Below are 19,070 nucleotides of genomic sequence, written 5' to 3'. Positions count from 1 at the left end.
TCTATGAAGAACTTTAAAAAATCTCCCTGAAACTACTATAATTTCCTCCATGACTGAGTAAACGGCCCTATGGTAGTTTCCAAGACGTTCCCAAGAGAGGATGCTTTTAGAGAAATATTCAGAATGGAAAAATTTAAACTAAGCTGTCTAAAGCTTGATCCTAAAATGTATTTCCTTAACGAAAACGGCAGCATAATAAGACAAAAATTCTCCACAGATTGGACGCAGAGGGGAGAGCACCAGACCAGTCCTGTGACGATAAAAGTCTGGCATTCGACAACATAAGCGGGCGAAAATTACTCCAGCTTTTCTGGTGTTAAAGGAATTTTTGTGCCGATATTATGTAATAATACTGTGGCTTGGTTCGCTACAGTTTCTCAACTGACAGCAGTTGTAGTAGTAGAAGTAAACTCTTAAGAACCGGCAGTGCTAAATATCGTTCAATAATAGACAGCAATCGTTTTATGGAGGATGCTTTTGATGGGAATGTTTCCGCATTTTTTAAATTGTTCAAATTACCGCGTCCTTTTGGGCTCAGCCAATCAGAAACAACGCCGTCTAAAGTGCCTCGGCAACGCTGTCGCGAGCACAGAGGGTTGGCACGTTTATTGTCGGTGTACGGAAGGACTTCGCAGTGTTCTATATGGCTTTGTGGTTGTCTGTCTGTTCAATCACCGCTCTGTTTCCGTTTGTCACGTTGAAGGCCTAATGACGTAGACGGTTTTGCATCGCAAGCTTCTCGGTGCGCTTCGTACGAAAAGGGAAGTGAATATGCGTGCGATCGAAACCAACAAATCGCCGCCGATCGCGGCCTTGAACTGCGACCACCTTGTCTACTAAGTGTGTGGAAGGGCGTGCGCTGATCTGAGCGTGACACTCGTGTAAAAAGAAAAAAAAAATTGTGACGCCCCGAAAGTACTAGGTGGAATCAGCGCCTGCGGGACTAAGTGCAAGCGTCCGCTGCCCCGTTTTACCTCGTAGGCCGCTATGAACAGCAGTCGCAGTGGAAACGCCTCTGCCTTCTGGCTTGAAGACACGTCGTCATTGGTGATGTATTCGCTCGATTCGTGTGTCAGAAGGCCCTCATGCCGTTGCGATGCATTTTCTGTGAACTCGTACAACCGAACATTTACATGATCTTGCACCGCAAGGCGTCAGATTCGCTGTGAATAACGTCACTTGCAAAAAAACACCAGAGTTGTTCCAAATAAGAAATAGCGCGTGTGCACTGAAGGACGAACCGCTAATGTACGCCAGTGATCGGAAAAGAAAGAAAGAGAACAAAAAAAAAAAGAAAGCGTTTGCCACTACAATACGTTCATGTTGCTTGTGCGTCCAAAAATTTCATGACAGATGTTCGTTGTAAACAGTAATAATTGCAGTGTTGTTACATGCCAGTGATACACAGTTGCTGAAGGTTTTTGCATCCTAAGTCAATTTGTTTCCTATAGAACAACAAATTTTTATTGAACTGCAGCAAGAAGCAGCCAGGCTATCAGCCCAAGTCAAGCAGGATGCAGAATTTGTAACAGATTCTTTCAAGCCATCCACCATCGACGATTCCATTGAGCAGACGGTGCAGTCGAAAAATAAGTGAGCCCATTTTTCAGAAGCCACCACCAGGGCAGCTCGAGAACCTTTCTTTTTCTTCCGCGCAGAAAGGAAGTGAATGCCGACGATGACTTCTGGCACAAATCTGCTCATGCTGCATTCAACTTTGACGACGACTCGGTAATCCAAAGTTGTCCCCTGCACGACTTTCACATGATGTGCCCTAATACTTGCTTATGCTTCCCTGTGATTGCCTGTAGGACGACGACGGGAGAAGGAATGTGCAGTCCAACAAGAGAGCACCGTCTTCCGGCAACCATGCGAGGAAATTTAGCTTCGACGAATCAAACCGGGTCACCGCGGAAGCCTGTGGTAAATAGATGCAGTCATAAAATGCGCCTAGGGCCTTTCGTTTTCAAGACGGGCACAGTTTTTCTTGGCCTTTGCACCCTGAACAGGCCTTATTAAAATTTACCCATATGGTAACTTCATATTGCCTACATCACTAGTGCTTTAAATTGGGCACAGCCCAATCTTAAGGGAAAGATTGGCCTTCCATTTTTCCTGGTGGTAAGCCATATGTTGGCACCATGTACCTGTAGAGAGTGCCAAAATAGAGTAGCCTTACACACCAGCGTTCAGTTTCCATTTTTCTTTATTGCATGTCCGCGAAGGCATAGTTCACATGACGGAGAGAGAAGGAACTTGCGAAACAAATGGCAAAGAGGTTGACCTGATGTTAACTCCTCTAAGACTCGTTCCTCTACGACGGGGTCAAGGGAAGAGAAAGAAACACTTTAATGTTAGGTAGAAACATAAGAAAAAGTGGCAGTAATGAGGAAGAAAAAAAATGAAAGTGCACGGCTTTCTTGGAGCAGACTTTCATGGAGCTGTGTTTTCGTCATGTCTGTCCATATGGCATGTCATCTGTTAATTAAGTTTGTGGTTAAAGTAACTTGAACCGAAAAAAGAAATATTGAATTCCAGACAGACATTAAGGTGTAGGGGTGTGCAAATCGTAAATTTTGAGATGGAATTGACTACAAGTCAAGTAGTGCAAAAGTCAAATAGAATATTGGATACCTTTCAAACAGTTTTCAAATAATGAGCAGACATTTCCACAATTGATGTGAAACAATGTTCACATCCTAGTAGTATTCTTAACGTTAGCAAGTTTTTGTTTATACATTGTACATTATGAAGTGTTGTTTATTAAGATGCATAAATAGAACATTAGGAACTATTCAGCGGTTTGTTTGCATGCACAAAGCTCTTCAGGGAGCGTGAATTATTGCAGTATGTTTGGTGGTGCACAGTTGATGTTTTACAATATTCGAGAAGCGTTCATAAAATTTATTTGTGCTTGCGAATGCTGACTATTCGGTTCGGAGACCGAATGTAATGGGACACTAGTTGATTCACTGTTCGAAAGTTTGGAATATTTGCACACGCCTATTAAGGTGTAACCTAACTTTTTCACGATATGTATTTATTTAAGTATGTAGCATTTTTAGACGTAGAGTATAGATATGTGCAGCAATCTTGGGAAATGTGACTGAAGTCAATAGTTTGCCTAACTGGTCCACAACGCCTTTAGACAAGTTCATGCTGTGCAGGATACAGCGTACAACGGCAAGGTACAATACAGTTGGGAAAAAAAGCATACAATTGCCCACAATGCCTCACATACAAATAAATTCAAATGTTAGATCAATTACCAATATAAACAAAAAAGAAAGTAACCCTGAACAATCATATCACACAAGTAATACCAGGGCTTATTAAGGCAGCCAACCAAATGCAGCATTAGTACTCTTTTTAGAGGCAGAAGCTGATAGATCAGAGGTTAGTATATGAAGCAATAAAAAGTATTTGTTTAATGAAGAAGAAACTTGAAGTTGGTACGTTAGACTACCGACTCAAATTTCACCTGCGTTTCCTCCTTGCCAAATCATGAATAATACAAAACCTGGGAATGATAGGCCTCGGATATGCTTTATGTGTGAGTGGCAACCTGAGTACAATTATGTAACAAATTATTATTTTTTTCATTTTTCTTAATCGTTAGGTATCACTCTACCCGCTCTCGGCTCAAACTTGAAGCGTGCAGGCCTGGAAGATGTACTACAGAAGCACGCCGAAAGGCTGAGAATCGGACACGACGATGTGAGTGTTCTAGAGTGACTGAACTAAGAGGACTCCACTTGCGTACTCCTTATACGAGCTTGTGTGCTCTGTTTGCAGGTTCCTACAAAAGGTCTGAAAAGTACAAACACCCCAGAGGAGACTGTGAGAAACATTGTGATAGGCCAGGTAGGGTACTGCCGTCTTAGAAATATTGTGACAGGCAAGGTAGGACAGTGTGCATGACTATGCATATCATGCATGCAATAAAACAACAACAGCGACGACATTGTGACTGCAAAGCATTTAATTAGCAGCCGGTCAAAAAATGGCCTTACAATGCCTGACTTAGTCCTAGAAAATGCCCAATCTGGTAAAAAAAAATCTGATTTCACACAATATTCTGTGGTTGGTGCAGCCAAACTGTCTGTCATTTTTTTTTTTCATGATCACAAGGAAGTACACACTATCTTGCTGTTCTACCTTGCTACAATTCATGAAAGCATTTTTATCTGGTTTGCATTGGAAGTGAACAGATGCCCCCACATGCAATCTAGGCACATTGTAGTACCGCTGCACTGACCTGCATTTAATATTTTTCTTTTCCTTTTTGTGTTCAGCCATACTTCCTAGGTCAGCACCGATCAAAAGAAGACAAGATTGCTCTTCTGAATGAGGCTGTGCGTGTCCAAGATGGAAACGCCATAATTGCTGTAAGTCAATTGATCAGGTTCATTGTTATTGCTCTTTGTAAGTAGTTGAAGCATATAAATAATTTTATATTGTAGATTAAGGTCAGTCTAGATACAATGATGACCAGTCGCAGCAGTTGCACTTCAGAATTTCATGCACGTCGTTGTACGTCGACTGCAGCACTCGTGGATTTCAGTATGAAACATACCGATTGTATAGATTTTGGTACACATTTTGTTGATGACCAGTTTGTTCTTGAGTCTCAATGAAGGGGCTTTACTTGCAGCAGTCGCTCAGTGGACAGAGTGTTTTGTCACTGAGGTTTAGGACCCAGGCGCTCAAGGTGGGTAGAGAAGCTACAGCTGCAGCTCACCGAGGGAAAAATGCGAAAATGCACGTGTAGTCAATTTCGGTGCACTTCAAAAAATCCAGGTGGTCAAAACCAATCCTGAGAGGTCTGTTACCGTGTCTCTCATTGATAGGTACTCAGTCATAGTTATACTTGCATCTTTTTGCACTTATAGACACTCACGTACATTTAGACTAACGTCTACTCGTTTGAACAGGTATCGTATTCACTCAAGGTCGTAATCACACTTACTCACCCTTCGTCACTCACTCGCCTTGTAAATGTATGAGTGAGCGTACTTATGAGTGAGCGTACTTATGAGTGAGTAGGCTGGCTTTGGCCCACGTGTTGCTTTGGAATGTTAAAACCAATCAACCAACCAATCAAAGGACATTGCATTGTAGTGTCTTCACTATCACATGGAAAGAAGAGAGTGAATTGTCAGGGAAATGTATGTTGCTGGGATGGGGGTCGTGTGCAGGTTTTGCTATTCCTGAAGCAAACCCTGAAGCAGTCGCTCTTCAACCAAGAGCTGATGCAGAGACCAAGGGCCGTGTCTCACTACGTCAGTCACCTCCGTGCCGTGCAGGACAACAGCCAGCTGATGGATGTTCTGGGGTGAGGACGCCTGCAGCGATGCTTTTTTGAAAACGTCGTGCGTTAACTTATTACAAACGCTCGTCTGTGACGTTTGCATCCTGCGTTACTGTTTGTTATAAGTGGGCTTGAGTGCACTTTGATAGAGCAATCGAACGCTTTGCTTGGCATTACTGCATGTGGGATTGCATTTCTAGGTTAGCTCTTGGAACGTCCCCCCTCTACATTACTGGTGGCGAAAGATGAAGCCTGCCATAGCTGTTGCTTTTCACTATTCGTTTACTTGCATTTTGCCTGAATAAGACCCAAGGTGTTGTGCTTGGTACTCACAGCATCAATATGGCACAAGCCTTTTCCTTCTCAGGAAACGCTGATGCCATACTAAAAGAAAAAATATCTTTGTTATTCTGCATATCTTGCAAACATCACTGTGTGCATTGCAATTTTGGTTGTCATAGCGAAGCATTATATTGATAAACAAAAAAACTTCGCACATAGGTCAAACTGAACATATTTGTTCATTGTTACTTGGTGCTACAGCCGTAAGCAGCAGACACAATATTTAACAGTATCACAGTAGTTTATTATTATGTAAGACCTGTCAATCCTGCTTGTAACCTACCAATTCCAGAGGAGTACATCATTGCTTGTTGTGCTTTCTTTTTCACACCAGTATGCTTGGCAGGGCCGAGGACGCTGCCGTAAGTGTCAAGTTCTGCCGTGACAGTTTCTTCACGTCATGTCGCTCAAACGTAAGCACTTATGACAGACCTTGGTTCTTAGATGTTCAAGTACAAGCTTGCTGTGGAAACACCAGAGGCCGCAACAAGGCTTCGAAATCTGCAGTCCTGTTACAAGTGAGTCTGGTCCTCTGCAGAATGAATGTTTGCATGGACGAATGAATAAACAAGCGTTATGTAGTTAACTGCACGACTCCTGTGCAGATCCCACTTCCAGTCTGACCCTTCACTTGAGACGCAGGCTGAACTGGTCAGAGAAGAATTGAAACTTCTTGAAATGCAGCTAACCATAGAGGTAACTCGGATGTTTTGGTTTCTTGTTTGTTTGTTTGTTTGTTTGCTACTGAAGAGCATTGGTACGTGGTCTGCAGGAACAAGACTCAAAAGCGGAAAAAGAGGGTCAGAACATCCTCATGCAAGAGTTTCCTCGCAAGGCGCCCGTAGTCGGCACATCCCTGGTCACAACACTTTACTACTGCTGTCTCTACCATTACAATGTCTCGAACGTAAGCTTGGTATTCCTTGACCACATTGCTCACTCAGGATTTACCTGTGCTCCAAGATCACAGCTTTGAATGCTTTGTGCGGCCTTGACAATGCTTTGCTGAATTTGACAACCGTTTTGCAGAGCCATATTGCCAGTCCAAGCCAGATGAAGGCGCTCTTCAATGTGAGTATCTGACTCTCATGCACACCGACTACTTTCAGAATAATGTGCAAGTTCCATCCATCAGCCCATGTACAGCCGAGAGCAAAAGTCTGGGGACCGGAGGTGCCACAAAAATATATGTTTTTCTGCACAGCCTAGGCATAAATGCTGAACTCAAGTGGTACTGCCTATTTGTGCCTGTTTGACCAGCGTCATGCAATAAGACAATTTCATGTTCCACGGCTGTGCTCTAAGAAGCTAATGTCTTTGATGGTACCATGGTCTTTAAATTTTCGCTTTTGACTGTACTTCACTGCTAAGTAAGAAAAGCTGGGTGCATCAGCGTAGGGGCATTCTGTGGTGTTCCCATGAGTGCACACAAAATCGACTTTTTGATAAGGTAGTTTAAATATTTTCTTGCAGTAGTGGTACATATGTTTAACTGGAAAATGTTGAGGTTTATCTAATCAGTACTGCATTACTCAAATCTAGGCTAGCCTCCGAAATTGCCAAGGTCAGAAAAAAAAATTTCGAGGATGCTTAAGCTTTGCCTTTAAGAGTGAAACGCCACTGCTTGAGTCTGCACGCCGCTGAGAGCATGGTTGGCGACATGCGGTGTGTTCGAATAAAACGTTCGAAATATTTATGCATTCGAATTATGAGGCACTTTTGCACATTGAAATACTATACAGATGATTTTGACGGGACCGCAGCGTCAGTTTGAATAAACTGGAAGTTCGAATTGAGTGCACGGGTTCAAATTAAGGAGATTCCACTGTACCTTTACACTGTTGCTGAACATTAAAGCAAGGTGTGGCTTCATTGTCAAGCACATCGCACTGCTTTGAAGCCGCACTGCGCTTCAAGAGACAGATTCATGATGCCATGAAGATGCACTGCACAGGACAGTTCGTGCATAACTCAAATCCCATGTGAATTTAAAGAACTTTGAGTGGGAGCAGTATGCATCAAAACACATGCGGCAATGTACTGTACAGTCGAACCCCAATACTATAATGAACCCAGATAAAGTGAACTATTCTCAATATTAAAGCCTCGAAACTTACTGACCTATACTCATGTAATATAACTCCCTCATAACGTAGTGGACGTTGCATATATTGAACTTCGGACATCTTGTGCCAGCACCATCTTGTGAATCCAGCAGTCACGGAAGTTTCTTTCTTTTTGCATGGCTCAGGCGCGTGCAAACATTATTGCCTACTACACAGTTTTATCCTTGATAACTTTATTCCTTTGTTTCTTTTTCCACTGGATATAACACATCTGTATATGACAAATGCACCAGTTCGTTTAGGTTCGTTATAGGAGAGTTTGGGTAGATCAAATTATCCTATATATATCAATCTATTTTCGGCACATAAACCTGTTCACCATGATCATGTTTGACTGGATGTTCCTGTGAGTATGTGTACATGGGCCTCATGTGTTCCAAGGTAAACATGTCACTTTGCAATTCAACACACTCCCTGTCATGCCTTCTTTCTTACTTTATTGTCTTTTTCCCGACTGTTTTCCCATATATTTTGAACGAGAGCACCTCCTTCTACTTTTATGCTCCCTGCAGCTGACCGAGAAACAATTTGTCTGGACTGCTTTGGCAGCGTTAGCACAGATAAAACATTGGAAAGAAATTGACAACCTGTTTCAAGGCAAGGTAAGAGTATTCCAACAACTCTGATTATAATTTGGACAAAGCTTTGTGGCAATTCAAGATTCATACTTGGAGTTGACCTCCCTTGTGTGATAAAGTGTATGGAAGAATTTGAAGGACTTAGATTCTCTGCTAATTTTTTCTGCAGTCGTGGCTTGGCAAGTCGAAAATGCGATGCTGCATCGGCTTCGACAAGGCTGTTGAAATCCTGGCCAAGGCCCATGCCCCACCTGAGGTGGGTTACTACCAACTTCTGACCTTCCAGTGTGTGTCGTACTCATCCGTTGAAGTGTTGCGATGACTCGTACTTTTGTTTCTCCCAACTTCGATGTGCCGCTCTTCATATTCTCACAACTTTGTTTACCGATCTTAAATTTAAAGGCACCAGCAATATCAGCATAAGAAGAAACAATGACTTGCACAGTGGACAGAGATGTTGTAGCCATCACAAACATCACCGTAATTTTAAAATGGAGGTTGCAAACAGAGGCCCAGCTTTCTTTTTTGATTCGTTGACAACTTTCAGTAGCGGCAGTTTTGCAGGCTGCTTGCTTGTGATGCTCCCATCGCCAGATCCCACAAAGTTTCTGGGAAGCGCATAGTTGCCCACAGCACTTCGAGGTTTCCTCAAGTTAATGGCAAGTCAAGTTGAGAAGCAAGCAAAGTCAGTGCATTGTGGACGAAAAGCAAGAGCATGCCCTATGCCTCTAAGAAGTGCCGAATCCACGTTGATACAAGCCAAGTTTCATTTGCATAATTACCAGCTTAGGAAAGTACTGCCTCGCACTGCAATTTAGGACCATGCTTCAAAAAAAGAAAAAAGAAATGTCCTTCCAATTTTGCACTTCAAAATGTGGTAAGTATAACCACTCCCAAGGGGGAACATAGCTTTGCTTGAAAGCCAACATCAATGTCTTGGGAAGGAGGGCATGCTACTTGGTGGTGAAGTACTTAATAAGAGCTCCATCAAGAGCAACAGAGGCAATGGTTAAAAACAGTCAGTTAGCCTGGCCTGCTGTGCTAAACGGTATGTATTAAGCCTGCAGTAGGCCGCTTTTCAAGAAAACAACAAATCGCAATGCAAAGCAAAATTCACCACGCCCGATAGTAATGGCTTTTACATTTTCTTTTTAAATTTTTGTGTGAGTTAGTGCCAATGTGGAACATGCACTTTAGCAGGACAAGATAAGCAGCAGAAGGGATGGCTATTGTGCTTCTTCCAGTCCTTTTAGTGCTGCACAATTCCAGTAATCAAATCACCCAGCCTTCAGCAATCGCCACAGTACTTATGTGCCGTGGTAACTGGGACCACCATTTCCAAATTGGACTTTCATGCTTCCTCTTCACTGCCATCCATCTTAGGTGTTCGAGAGGTACCTCCAGATGGTTGACGATTCAGAAAAGCGACTAACGTTGGCCAAGGCACACAAGTGCCACAACGTTGCCATTGAGGTGAGTTTTAGCGGCTAAATTACGAACGCTCTTGTTTTTGAGAAGGCTTAGCTTTGTTGAGACGGTCGAGTCCATCTAATTAATGCTGACGTTGCTCTGACACATTACTTTCAGCAACAAGAAGACCAGTGATGGCTAGGAGAGCGAAGTAAGCAAAAGAACAAAGCTGTGAAGGTGTGCTTTTAGCATGTGTGACCCCGTCAAACGTTTTTGCTGCAATGCCTCGATTAACTGAGTGACTAGCGAACAAGCTGTACTTGATGACAACCCAAGAATCTGGCACAACTTTTGCTCACAGTACTGCAGTCACCCTGCCCTCCGTGCTTCCACGCTCTGGAGCATTCTTCCCGAGAGACACTGACCATCGAAAGCATAGCGTTTCCTGCAAAATACCACTAGGGGAACTCTGGCGCTAGTAACCGTATGGTAGCTGCAAGTGGCGACAGTTCAGGTAGCATGGGAATGACGGAATGGTACACGGATTCAACTAAACTTCAGCCTTCCGTCTTTATAGGGCATTGTGGCTTTGAAAATAAATCATTTTCTACTAAAATATTCCACTACATATGCAACAACTCGCAATGATTATGTAGGTGCACAGAGAATGAATTGTCTTGCTTTGTATAGAAAACCTAATTTCAAGCCAAAAGCATGAAGATTAGGCAAATCCATAGAATAACCATTATTCCCATGATAGCTGAATAATGGCAGCACCAGAGTTTCCTGGAGTAATTTTATTTTTATAGCAGACTCCACAATTGAAAGAAATTCGCCTTTGTTACGATGTCATGGAAATGAGCTAGCACAACTGCCTGGCACTTATATCCCCTTCAGGAACTGATTAATTCTTGTTGAAAATTTAAATTGAAGGCTGTATTCACAACTTCAGCATCATTAACACTTTCAGTGCGGCAGCATCTCGTAGGCTCAATTTCTGTGCGGAGTGACCCGTCGGTGGGTCGCATTTCATATTCACCTGGTGCATTGTGACCCACCGGTAAGTTGCAAGAGAGTTGTTCCCCTTTGAAACTTCCTCAAGGTATAGAGGGATAGCACCACAATGCGCCGGATCAGAAACAATGATTTTTCATATCTATTGATTTCGAGAAAAGATGTCGCTTGTGGACTGCAAGAGGTCCCTGTGCAGCCACATAGGGGGAGAAACTGCCATGATTCACGTTGCAGTGAACGTGTTAAAAACATACAGAACCTCAAAAATACTTTGCGTACGAAAATACACTAGACCATTTCACATGAAGTCTACTCGGAAAACTTACGATGGCTTGTGAAATTCGTCGGATTTGAATCATTGCTGTCAAAAAGAACGAATGAAGAGAACCCATGACATTGCCAAGTATTGGCGGCATGATCAAACGCCCAGCCGTCTGTGTTCCAAACTCTTTCTTTTTTCTAGCACACTTGGTACGCATTATTAAACACTTTCTCAAAACGAGTCCAATCAGAAGTGGTTTAAAGTGTCACATTTTCAGTGTCAATGTATTTATTAACCATTGCGATTTTGAGACATTGCCTGGAGGGGACTTAATTTTTTTTTTTACTTGGCTGGCAGTACACGTGCCATGCATTGTTAGGTTGTCACAAACAGTAGAGCAGTGCAAGATTGTACAGTAGTACTGCAAACACTCAGCAGACTTTTCAGAGATTGACTGTGATTTGCATGTGTGCTGGCATCGGAAAGTTTTAGTCCGACACAAGTGTGTTACGATTACTGTACGATTTGGAAACTGGCTGTATAAAGAAGCAGCATTACTGGTTGCGAACTCTTGTGACACTGCGTACAATAGTGTGCGTGTCATGTGATTTCATTTGCAGACACTAGCTTACTTAAGAGATCGACAGCGGCTGCTTAGGTACAAGAGCGAAGTGCCACAACAATCTGTTGCATTCTTTGAGATTGAAAGGCTTCTCAGCGGCACGGTAAGTAGGCTTCAATGGTCATGTGTCCTTTACGTTAGGTAGGCCATATTAATTGAGCGTCCTGCGACCGATTTTCTGCAGCGCAGATGTGCAGGTCAGGATAGAAGGAGACGGCATAAACACTGGTGCCGTCTGTTTTTCTTCTCTTTATGTCGTCTGCACTGGAGGCGACACATGCAAATTTCTGTGTTTCTCCACACACGCGTAGCAATGGTCATGCGCAAACGCAAACTAGTCAGTTTCCGGATTTTCGTAGAAGTGACATATGCTAGTTTTTTCCACAATTCTTATTTGACATGGAGTTTGGAATGCTCAGCAGGTGTGTCTGCGAAACCAAGTTCTCTAAGAGGATTTTGTAAAACTTGGGGCTGTTCTCGCACTCTCCAAAGCTGTCATTCATTTAAGTTCTCTAGCAGTTGTGGGGTCCTCTCACACCCGTACTCTTGGGACAAAGGAACGACAGTACACAGTATGCAAACACTCACAAGGGCATTTATTGCACCTTTCATAAATCAATGCCTGCTAGCCGAGTTGCTATCCACAAAACATGCCGATGGGCGCGCGACAAATCTAGAAGTCTGACTCACCGCGACCGGAAGCGAGCGAATATGTTCGCCCCATGCTGGATCCCAAGGCCTGGTCGTTCGCGTGTATGGTCACGCGAATCGTGGCGCGTTCGAGGGCGGCCACGCGAGGCGGTCTCGCAGAAGCATGGGTCGGCGCGCACGCGGGAGACGTCCCCGCCGCGCGCCGACCGGGCAAGAGGGTCGCTGCACGTGCGGCACGACCGTCCCGCTTCCCGTCTCGAACCCAACAACCTGAGCGCCTTGTCTCCCGACGCCCGAGTAACCCCGCAGCGGCGCGACGCTCGCGCCATCTCTCGCACCGCGCTTGTACCACCCGACCGCCGCGGGCGCCAGGCCACGCGGGGGGCGAAGCCGCCCTGCAGGAGACGAGCCATGCGGGAAAACTAGATCTCAGGGGAGGCGTGAGAGTCACGCATCCCCACATCCCCCCAACCTTAAATCACTACATATTCCGGCGAGACATGTGACACGGTCTAACATCAAACTGTGCTTCGCAAACAAGGTAGAACATTAAACAGTGGTCGCGCCGAAGAAATGTCCGCACGCTGTCCATAACATGCGAGCCGACATTGTCCTTGGGTGCACCGCTGGCGTCCGCCGGTCACAGCGGCAGCTTTGCAGACTCGACGGCACGATGCCAGGCCAGGACTCCGGAGACGACGACGCAGTAGTCGGTATGAACAAGCGTCGCTCGCGCCGCCGCGCCCTGCTGGGAAGAGCCGCCGTAGCTGTCGGTGACCGCCGGCTCTTTTGTCCGCCACCGAGGGTTGTGAGCTGGATGCAGGAGGCCGCCGAAGTCGCCGCGCCGAACTGGCCACAGCATCACCATCGCCCGGGGTGGCTCGATCGTAGTCCGGGGCAGCAGCAGACGATGTGCAGGTGACGGCAAACCAGGGGTGACTCCAATCACGCTGCGTAAACTCAACACACTCGGCAAACACTAAAGTAGTGCAAGGGAGAGGAATTATGCATGCGCATCGCCCACGTGGTACGATGTTCAACTCGGCTAGAAAAAGATCGGGCAGCTACTCAGATGCTAAGTTCACGTGAACGAAGCTCGCTTTCTTGAGTCGAACGAGTAATTTCAGTTCGTGCGAGGCTAAATAGAATGAGGGAAGCGAATTGCAACACCTCAACGCCACGGTCCACCAGGTTGTGTCCCTCCACGTGCGACAGGCAGCTTCGTAAAGCCTTAGGCCTAAAGCGTCGCTACCCTGACAACAACCGGCATCCAAAAACAACACATAAAATGGGCGCAAAACAGGCAGCCGCGAGGAGACGTTAGCTCTGTGAGGTGGTCCTACTCCGCTCGGTGCACAAAGCATCCGAGTTGACGGCGCCCACCGTCCCAGACGGTGTCGGAGCGCCCGGTGCCAGGCCACAATACCAGTCAGCCCGTAGTGGCACCAGTGGCCCGCGGCCACCCGGCTCCCAGAGCCGCGCCTTCATCCGAGTCAAAGAGATAGAAGAAGCTATTTACATAAGAAATTCGGATCACCCACGAGGCTTCCGTACTCACTCGCTTCAGGCTTGCCACTGCTCTGCGGGCGCTCAGCCTCGCTCTCCCAGGATGCAGACCACGTGGCTCTCGTACTGACGAATTTCATTAAAAAAAACACTTGCGGAAAGGCTTAGCATGTTGACATGTTCAAACACACTACCGCCACCATCACCTCGCTCAAGAAAGCACGCCGCCGACGCTAGCGATCAAAATTCACGCTAGGCCTACGCTTCGGTTCAAACAAAGGTCTCGAACGAAGCAAACTGTTAAAACTATCGTCCGATGCCCCAAGAGTCCCACGTTGGGCAGCCAGATGTGGGGTCCTCTCACACCCGTACTCTTGGGACAAAGGAACGACAGTACACAGTATGCAAACACTCACAAGGGCATTTATTGCACCTTTCATAAATCAATGCCTGCTAGCCGAGTTGCTATCCACAAAACATGCCGATGGGCGCGCGACAAATCTAGAAGTCTGACTCACCGCGACCGGAAGCGAGCGAATATGTTCGCCCCATGCTGGATCCCAAGGCCTGGTCGTTCGCGTGTATGGTCACGCGAATCGTGGCGCGTTCGAGGGCGGCCACGCGAGGCGGTCTCGCAGAAGCATGGGTCGGCGCGCACGCGGGAGACGTCCCCGCCGCGCGCCGACCGGGCAAGAGGGTCGCTGCACGTGCGGCACGACCGTCCCGCTTCCCGTCTCGAACCCAACAACCTGAGCGCCTTGTCTCCCGACGCCCGAGTAACCCCGCAGCGGCGCGACGCTCGCGCCATCTCTCGCACCGCGCTTGTACCACCCGACCGCCGCGGGCGCCAGGCCACGCGGGGGGCGAAGCCGCCCTGCAGGAGACGAGCCATGCGGGAAAACTAGATCTCAGGGGAGGCGTGAGAGTCACGCATCCCCACACAGTATAACTACCGATTTGTGCTCTAGCTTACATAGTAGGATTGTTGTACTGGGATGACTAATGATGAAGGGTGCAAACAGCTACGCTGGTGACAATATTGTTTGACACTGTGTTGCAGGCTGTCTACCCAACCGGTAATTCTCGGGGATTTTGAATAGTCTAGAAATAGTCAGCAAAAACTCTGGGAATATGTGCTTCTATCAGGGAAAATTAGGTGTAATTTTATTGAAAGGGAACGAAAGTCGCACTAATGCTGGCACGAGTAACAGCGAGGAATCGTAACGAATCGTCCTTGACGCCGTGTCAACGGCTGGACGAGTTGTCAGTGTACAGTCAACGCCCGATTTTTGGGACATGCCCGATAATTCGGTTGGCTTTGCGGCACCACCACTTGCCCCACAGAGTCAATGCATAGGAACGTATGAAACTTCGGACACAAGGGCACATCGCAATCCGATTTTCCAAACTTTTTGCCGTGACCACAGGTCCGAAACAGCATTAATGAAAGCCACCACCGCTGCCATATTGATTATCTTGCCGGCTCGAACGGGCGTTCTTGCACGCAGATCCGCTGGCAGCCGTAGCCACCACAGCGGCAACACTAGGCCTAGCTACTTCGACGTTCGCTACTGTTAACAATGGCGCCGACTCAGCCTTTGTAATCCCCGCCAATGGCTTCGAAGCTTGGAAAGGACGACGCATTGAATTATGTCGGTTTTCAAAAGTATGCTTGGCCCAATACAGCAGTGTTACGCGGTGAAGCATACACAAAGTATTGCGGTGAAGCACAGCAAGTGTACTGGCAGGCTTTCAGAGCTTCTTTTTTTGGATGTGCCTGTGGCGATTTAAGCCCTTAAGGTCAGAAAAGAACTGCATTCATTTTTTCGAACTGCCCGATTTTTCGGATGCTTTTGCGGCCCCTAGGGAGTCCGAAAACTCGGACGTTGACTATACTACTGACCAAGAGGATGCTTCAAATGGTCCATGAGGCAAACGCGTCGCGGAGGGAGGACGAGAACAAAAAGGACCGACACACTGAGGAATGAACGGGAAAGGAAGTGTGCCACCGCTTCTTTGAAAGATATTGAGCTCAAAAAACAAAGTGTTGGCTGATGCCGAGATGCAGATGTCCCTCATCCAAACCAAAATAATCTTTTTAAAGCAGTGAAAGGCAACATTGAGGCGTCGTGCACAGGCTGAGAGTATGTTGGGACAGAATCTCATTTGTGACAAAGTTCGGGCCTCATACCAATGAGCTTGCAATCATTTGATAGAAATAGCTCATGCTCTAAAATATTTGCTTCTGTATGCATCTTTCTTTATTCGTATTTGAAAATGTTCGACTCGATTTGCAATTGGCTTTACCATTTTTGCGAAGCTGTTTGATTCGCTGTGCATTTTGTTAACCCCTCCCTTCTGTAAGTCAATGAAATTTACGTGACTATTTCCAGTTAGAACTGCCACATGCATGTTTTGGTTCCCTAGCTTTGCCAGAAAACGTACACGAGTATGGTATAGCACATTATGGTGCAGCAGTGATTACAGAACTTTGTGAAAGGCATATTGTGCTTGATGTAATTTGTTGCTTTTCTCCCCAGGCTGTTAAATGGAAGAACTGAAGCCACCTTTTTTCTTTCACTGTAAATAAAAAAAAAAATCTAGGTTCTTGTGTCATACACACAGAAGAAAGAAGCAGCAAGAAACAAAAAGTGTGTCTTGTTGTTCATACCTGTTTGTATGTAACAAAAATACAGCTTTATAATATCTTGAAATATTTATTGCTTGGGAAATGTTGGCATAACAATTATGTGTACATACAAAGTGTTTACATTACACAAGTCCTAAACTCTGCAACACATAAACAAGAAAGGCTCGGCCAGGGCAGATGCTTGCATCGTTTTTGGCAATACAAAAACATACATGCTCTTTGGTTTAAGATCAACTAAGTGCCATCCTACTCGTAAAGTAGAGACTGTGCTGTGGTTTGCAGCATATCACAGATATAAACTATGTAGTCCCACATAGCCAGTAAAAGCAATCCTACTACAGATAAATACACATTGTGGTTTAAAAAGAGGATGCACAAAGTTGCTTGTAGCAGTTACATTAAAATAAAATGCGACTTAAGCATCTAGGCCACAATAGATTGTGACACCACCAGCCATGGGTGCACAGACATTTTCCTGCATAACTATTGTCTTTGCACTTAAACTTGGCCAGGCTACCGGCTCTTCCGGTCACCGCGGGGTTAAATTAGATGAGGAAAGGCAGCTCTCAGAAGCTTCTTCAAATCAGTTTAAACTTGGCTTCCGTTATCATAATTTCTTTTTTTTTTTTTTGGCAGTCAACCTTACAATGACTGAAAGAGCAATGATGTCACTAAACCCACCACTTGACTTTTGGCCAATTCAGTGACTACTGTACTCATTTACACAAGGATGAGTCCCTGCTCAAACTATAGAAGCATGTAGACTCACCCACCCACAAAATATTCTCGGGTGCATGGCCGTGCTCTGCTGAAAAAGTGCCGCTGCTGCAGCCGTGCATCGAAACAAACCTGCGCATGTGCAATGACGCCTGGAGGCGTGGCTTTGTGTTGCCTGCTAAATGTTTATGCGTGCTGATGGAAATGTTCACTGGAATAGAAAACTCAGTGTACTGGGCTAGAGAATCTGCCATCGTTTCACATTCGGTGCACACACGTAAAGCTCGCCACAATGGCAATATGCTACTGAAAGCAGAGTCCGCTTTCAGTAGCCAAACGACGCAGCAGACGATGTGAAGCCACGCAAGTTTGCTTCGATGCATGGCTGGCATGCACTGAGTGTAATGTTTTGTGGATGAGTGTACATGGTTGGCGAACATTGAAATGCGCAGTTTTGACACTTCCTTGCACTTGGCTTTCGAGAATTTGTTTTGGCAGTTAACTGTACAATGAATGCAAGCATTGGCTTCACCAGACTTGCCACTTGGCTTCTGGCAACTAAGCCAGACCACTGCATTCACAACAGGATGAGTCCTTCCTCCGACTCTAAAAGCACACACAAAGTTGCCTGTTCCTGAAACTTCCCCCGTTGAGCCACTTCCAGAAATTTTGTCCGTCCAGCTCCCAGTGTGCTGGCTCAAAGCCGCGGAATGTTGTGGATGAAGGGCATCTCCGACATAAGCCGGTCACTCTCCTCGGGACTGGTTCCCTTGTTTGCCATGAACACCCGTATCAGGAATTCGGGCATGAGAACTTGGTTCAAGTAGTCTCCATTCTGCAAAGGAAGGCATGGTCATAACCTTGTCTGTCTCAGTCCCTTCCCATAGTAGCACTGATCGGCTATTCTGGCTACTAATAGTGGAAAAGAAGAAACTAGGAATTTCCTGCTGACTGCACTAGCTATCTAGCATCACAGCTGACGCCTGAATGGCAGAATAGGAGTGAAAAACGGAATTGAGGATAGGATAGAGCAAAGGTAGGAGGCAGGAACTTACACCGTACTGTAAGCCCCGTTAATTGTGAGGTAAGCGGAGTTTCGAGATGAGTGAAATCAAGGAAATGGAAGCTTGCTGGCCACGCAGAAACCACATGGAGCCTTTCCAAAATGCCGCCAGTAATATTCTCGGTCACTTTGGTGGGCATCGGCACTGGACACGTTGGCCCGAGTCTACAGACAACGGAATTGCTGGCGCCGTGCCAAGACAGCGTACTTGGCACTGAGTCCAGATGATCGATTCTAAAGTAATATTTGAAGCCATTCATCCAAGCATAACCGGTTACAGACACCCAAGAAAGCTGGCGCTGCTGCTTTCTGCATCATAATGAATTCCGGACAGTTTCATTTTGAAAACAAACTAAACGGTTGAAGGGCGCACCGGCTAAGCCTTTAGCAGGCGCCCACAAGTGATGCAGCATTTGCACCACACCTTAGTGAGAGCATGAAATGAGCGTCCTTATCAAGCTGCAATATTGCATGGAGGCTTCTTATGGGTGCAGCACATGTGCTGATCGCGCCTGCTCAAAAGTGCTGATCGTCTTGCTCAAGGTCACGATTAATGCACTGTGAGGACATTGATGTGCCACTGACAGCGTCCTAAATTAGAAGTAAAAAAAAAGATAAAGGAGAGACCAGCTCACTGCTGCATGCGTGAGGCTACGACAAAAAGTGGCAACGAGGAGTCGAGCAAGTGTGCATGAGTGGTGATAGGAAGAAAGGGGGCAGGCAAGTAGAGAGCACGGCTCAGCTTGGCTTCCGGCTTGGCTAGCGAGCTGCCAAGGGGGAAGAGAGAGCGCAAGCAACGACACCATCAATGCTGCCTC

The 19,070-nt window shown here is 45.9% G+C and overlaps 2 protein-coding genes across 3 annotated transcripts in view; one reads left to right on the top strand and one right to left on the bottom strand.

Moving 5' to 3' along the window:
- The first annotated feature begins 594 nt into the window (after positions 1 to 594).
- On the top strand, positions 595 to 16,537 carry Vps16B (Vacuolar protein sorting 16B). Of its 2 annotated transcripts, none has more exons than XM_075699552.1 (18): positions 595 to 1,047; positions 1,478 to 1,593; positions 1,659 to 1,731; positions 1,812 to 1,923; positions 3,620 to 3,717; positions 3,796 to 3,864; positions 4,296 to 4,388; positions 5,199 to 5,335; positions 5,988 to 6,015; positions 6,098 to 6,171; positions 6,259 to 6,349; positions 6,426 to 6,560; positions 6,683 to 6,724; positions 8,292 to 8,381; positions 8,527 to 8,613; positions 9,741 to 9,830; positions 9,945 to 9,978; positions 11,664 to 11,768. In XM_075699552.1, the coding sequence occupies exons 1-17, from the start codon at positions 988 to 990 to the stop codon at positions 9,960 to 9,962; spliced, it is 1,413 nt and encodes a 470-aa protein (XP_075555667.1). In that variant the 5' UTR covers positions 595 to 987; the 3' UTR covers positions 9,963 to 9,978; positions 11,664 to 11,768. The 2 variants fall into 2 exon arrangements, with proteins under 2 accessions (XP_075555667.1, XP_075555666.1); XM_075699551.1 differs by lacking the exon at positions 9,945 to 9,978 and adding an exon at positions 16,363 to 16,537 and having other exon boundaries at positions 596 to 1,047.
- LOC142588088 (uncharacterized) overlaps positions 16,531 to 19,070 on the bottom strand; it is a 23,109-nt gene continuing 20,569 nt past the window's right edge. The window contains exon 13 of the mRNA XM_075699550.1: positions 16,531 to 18,024. Coding sequence (XP_075555665.1) covers positions 17,887 to 18,024 — 138 coding nt within the window. The 3' untranslated portion in view covers positions 16,531 to 17,886. The remainder of the gene's footprint in view (positions 18,025 to 19,070) is intronic.

The sequence above is a fragment of the Dermacentor variabilis genome, chromosome 7 (assembly GCF_050947875.1).
Source record: "Dermacentor variabilis isolate Ectoservices chromosome 7, ASM5094787v1, whole genome shotgun sequence".
Classification (NCBI taxonomy): Eukaryota; Metazoa; Arthropoda; class Arachnida; order Ixodida; family Ixodidae; genus Dermacentor; species Dermacentor variabilis.
The sequence above is the reverse complement of the archived record's forward strand: the minus strand, read 5'-3'. Positions and strand labels throughout refer to the sequence as shown.

Coding starts and splice junctions, on each gene's coding strand:
- Vps16B (XM_075699551.1), top strand. CDS start 988: ATGAACAGCAGTCGCAGTGGAAACGCCTCTGCCTTCTGGCTTGAAGAC. Junction 6,172..6,258: donor AATCTGCAGTCCTGTTACAA/GTGAGTCTGGTC, acceptor ACTCCTGTGCAG/ATCCCACTTCCAGTCTGACC. Junction 6,561..6,682: donor ACCATTACAATGTCTCGAAC/GTAAGCTTGGTA, acceptor ACCGTTTTGCAG/AGCCATATTGCCAGTCCAAG.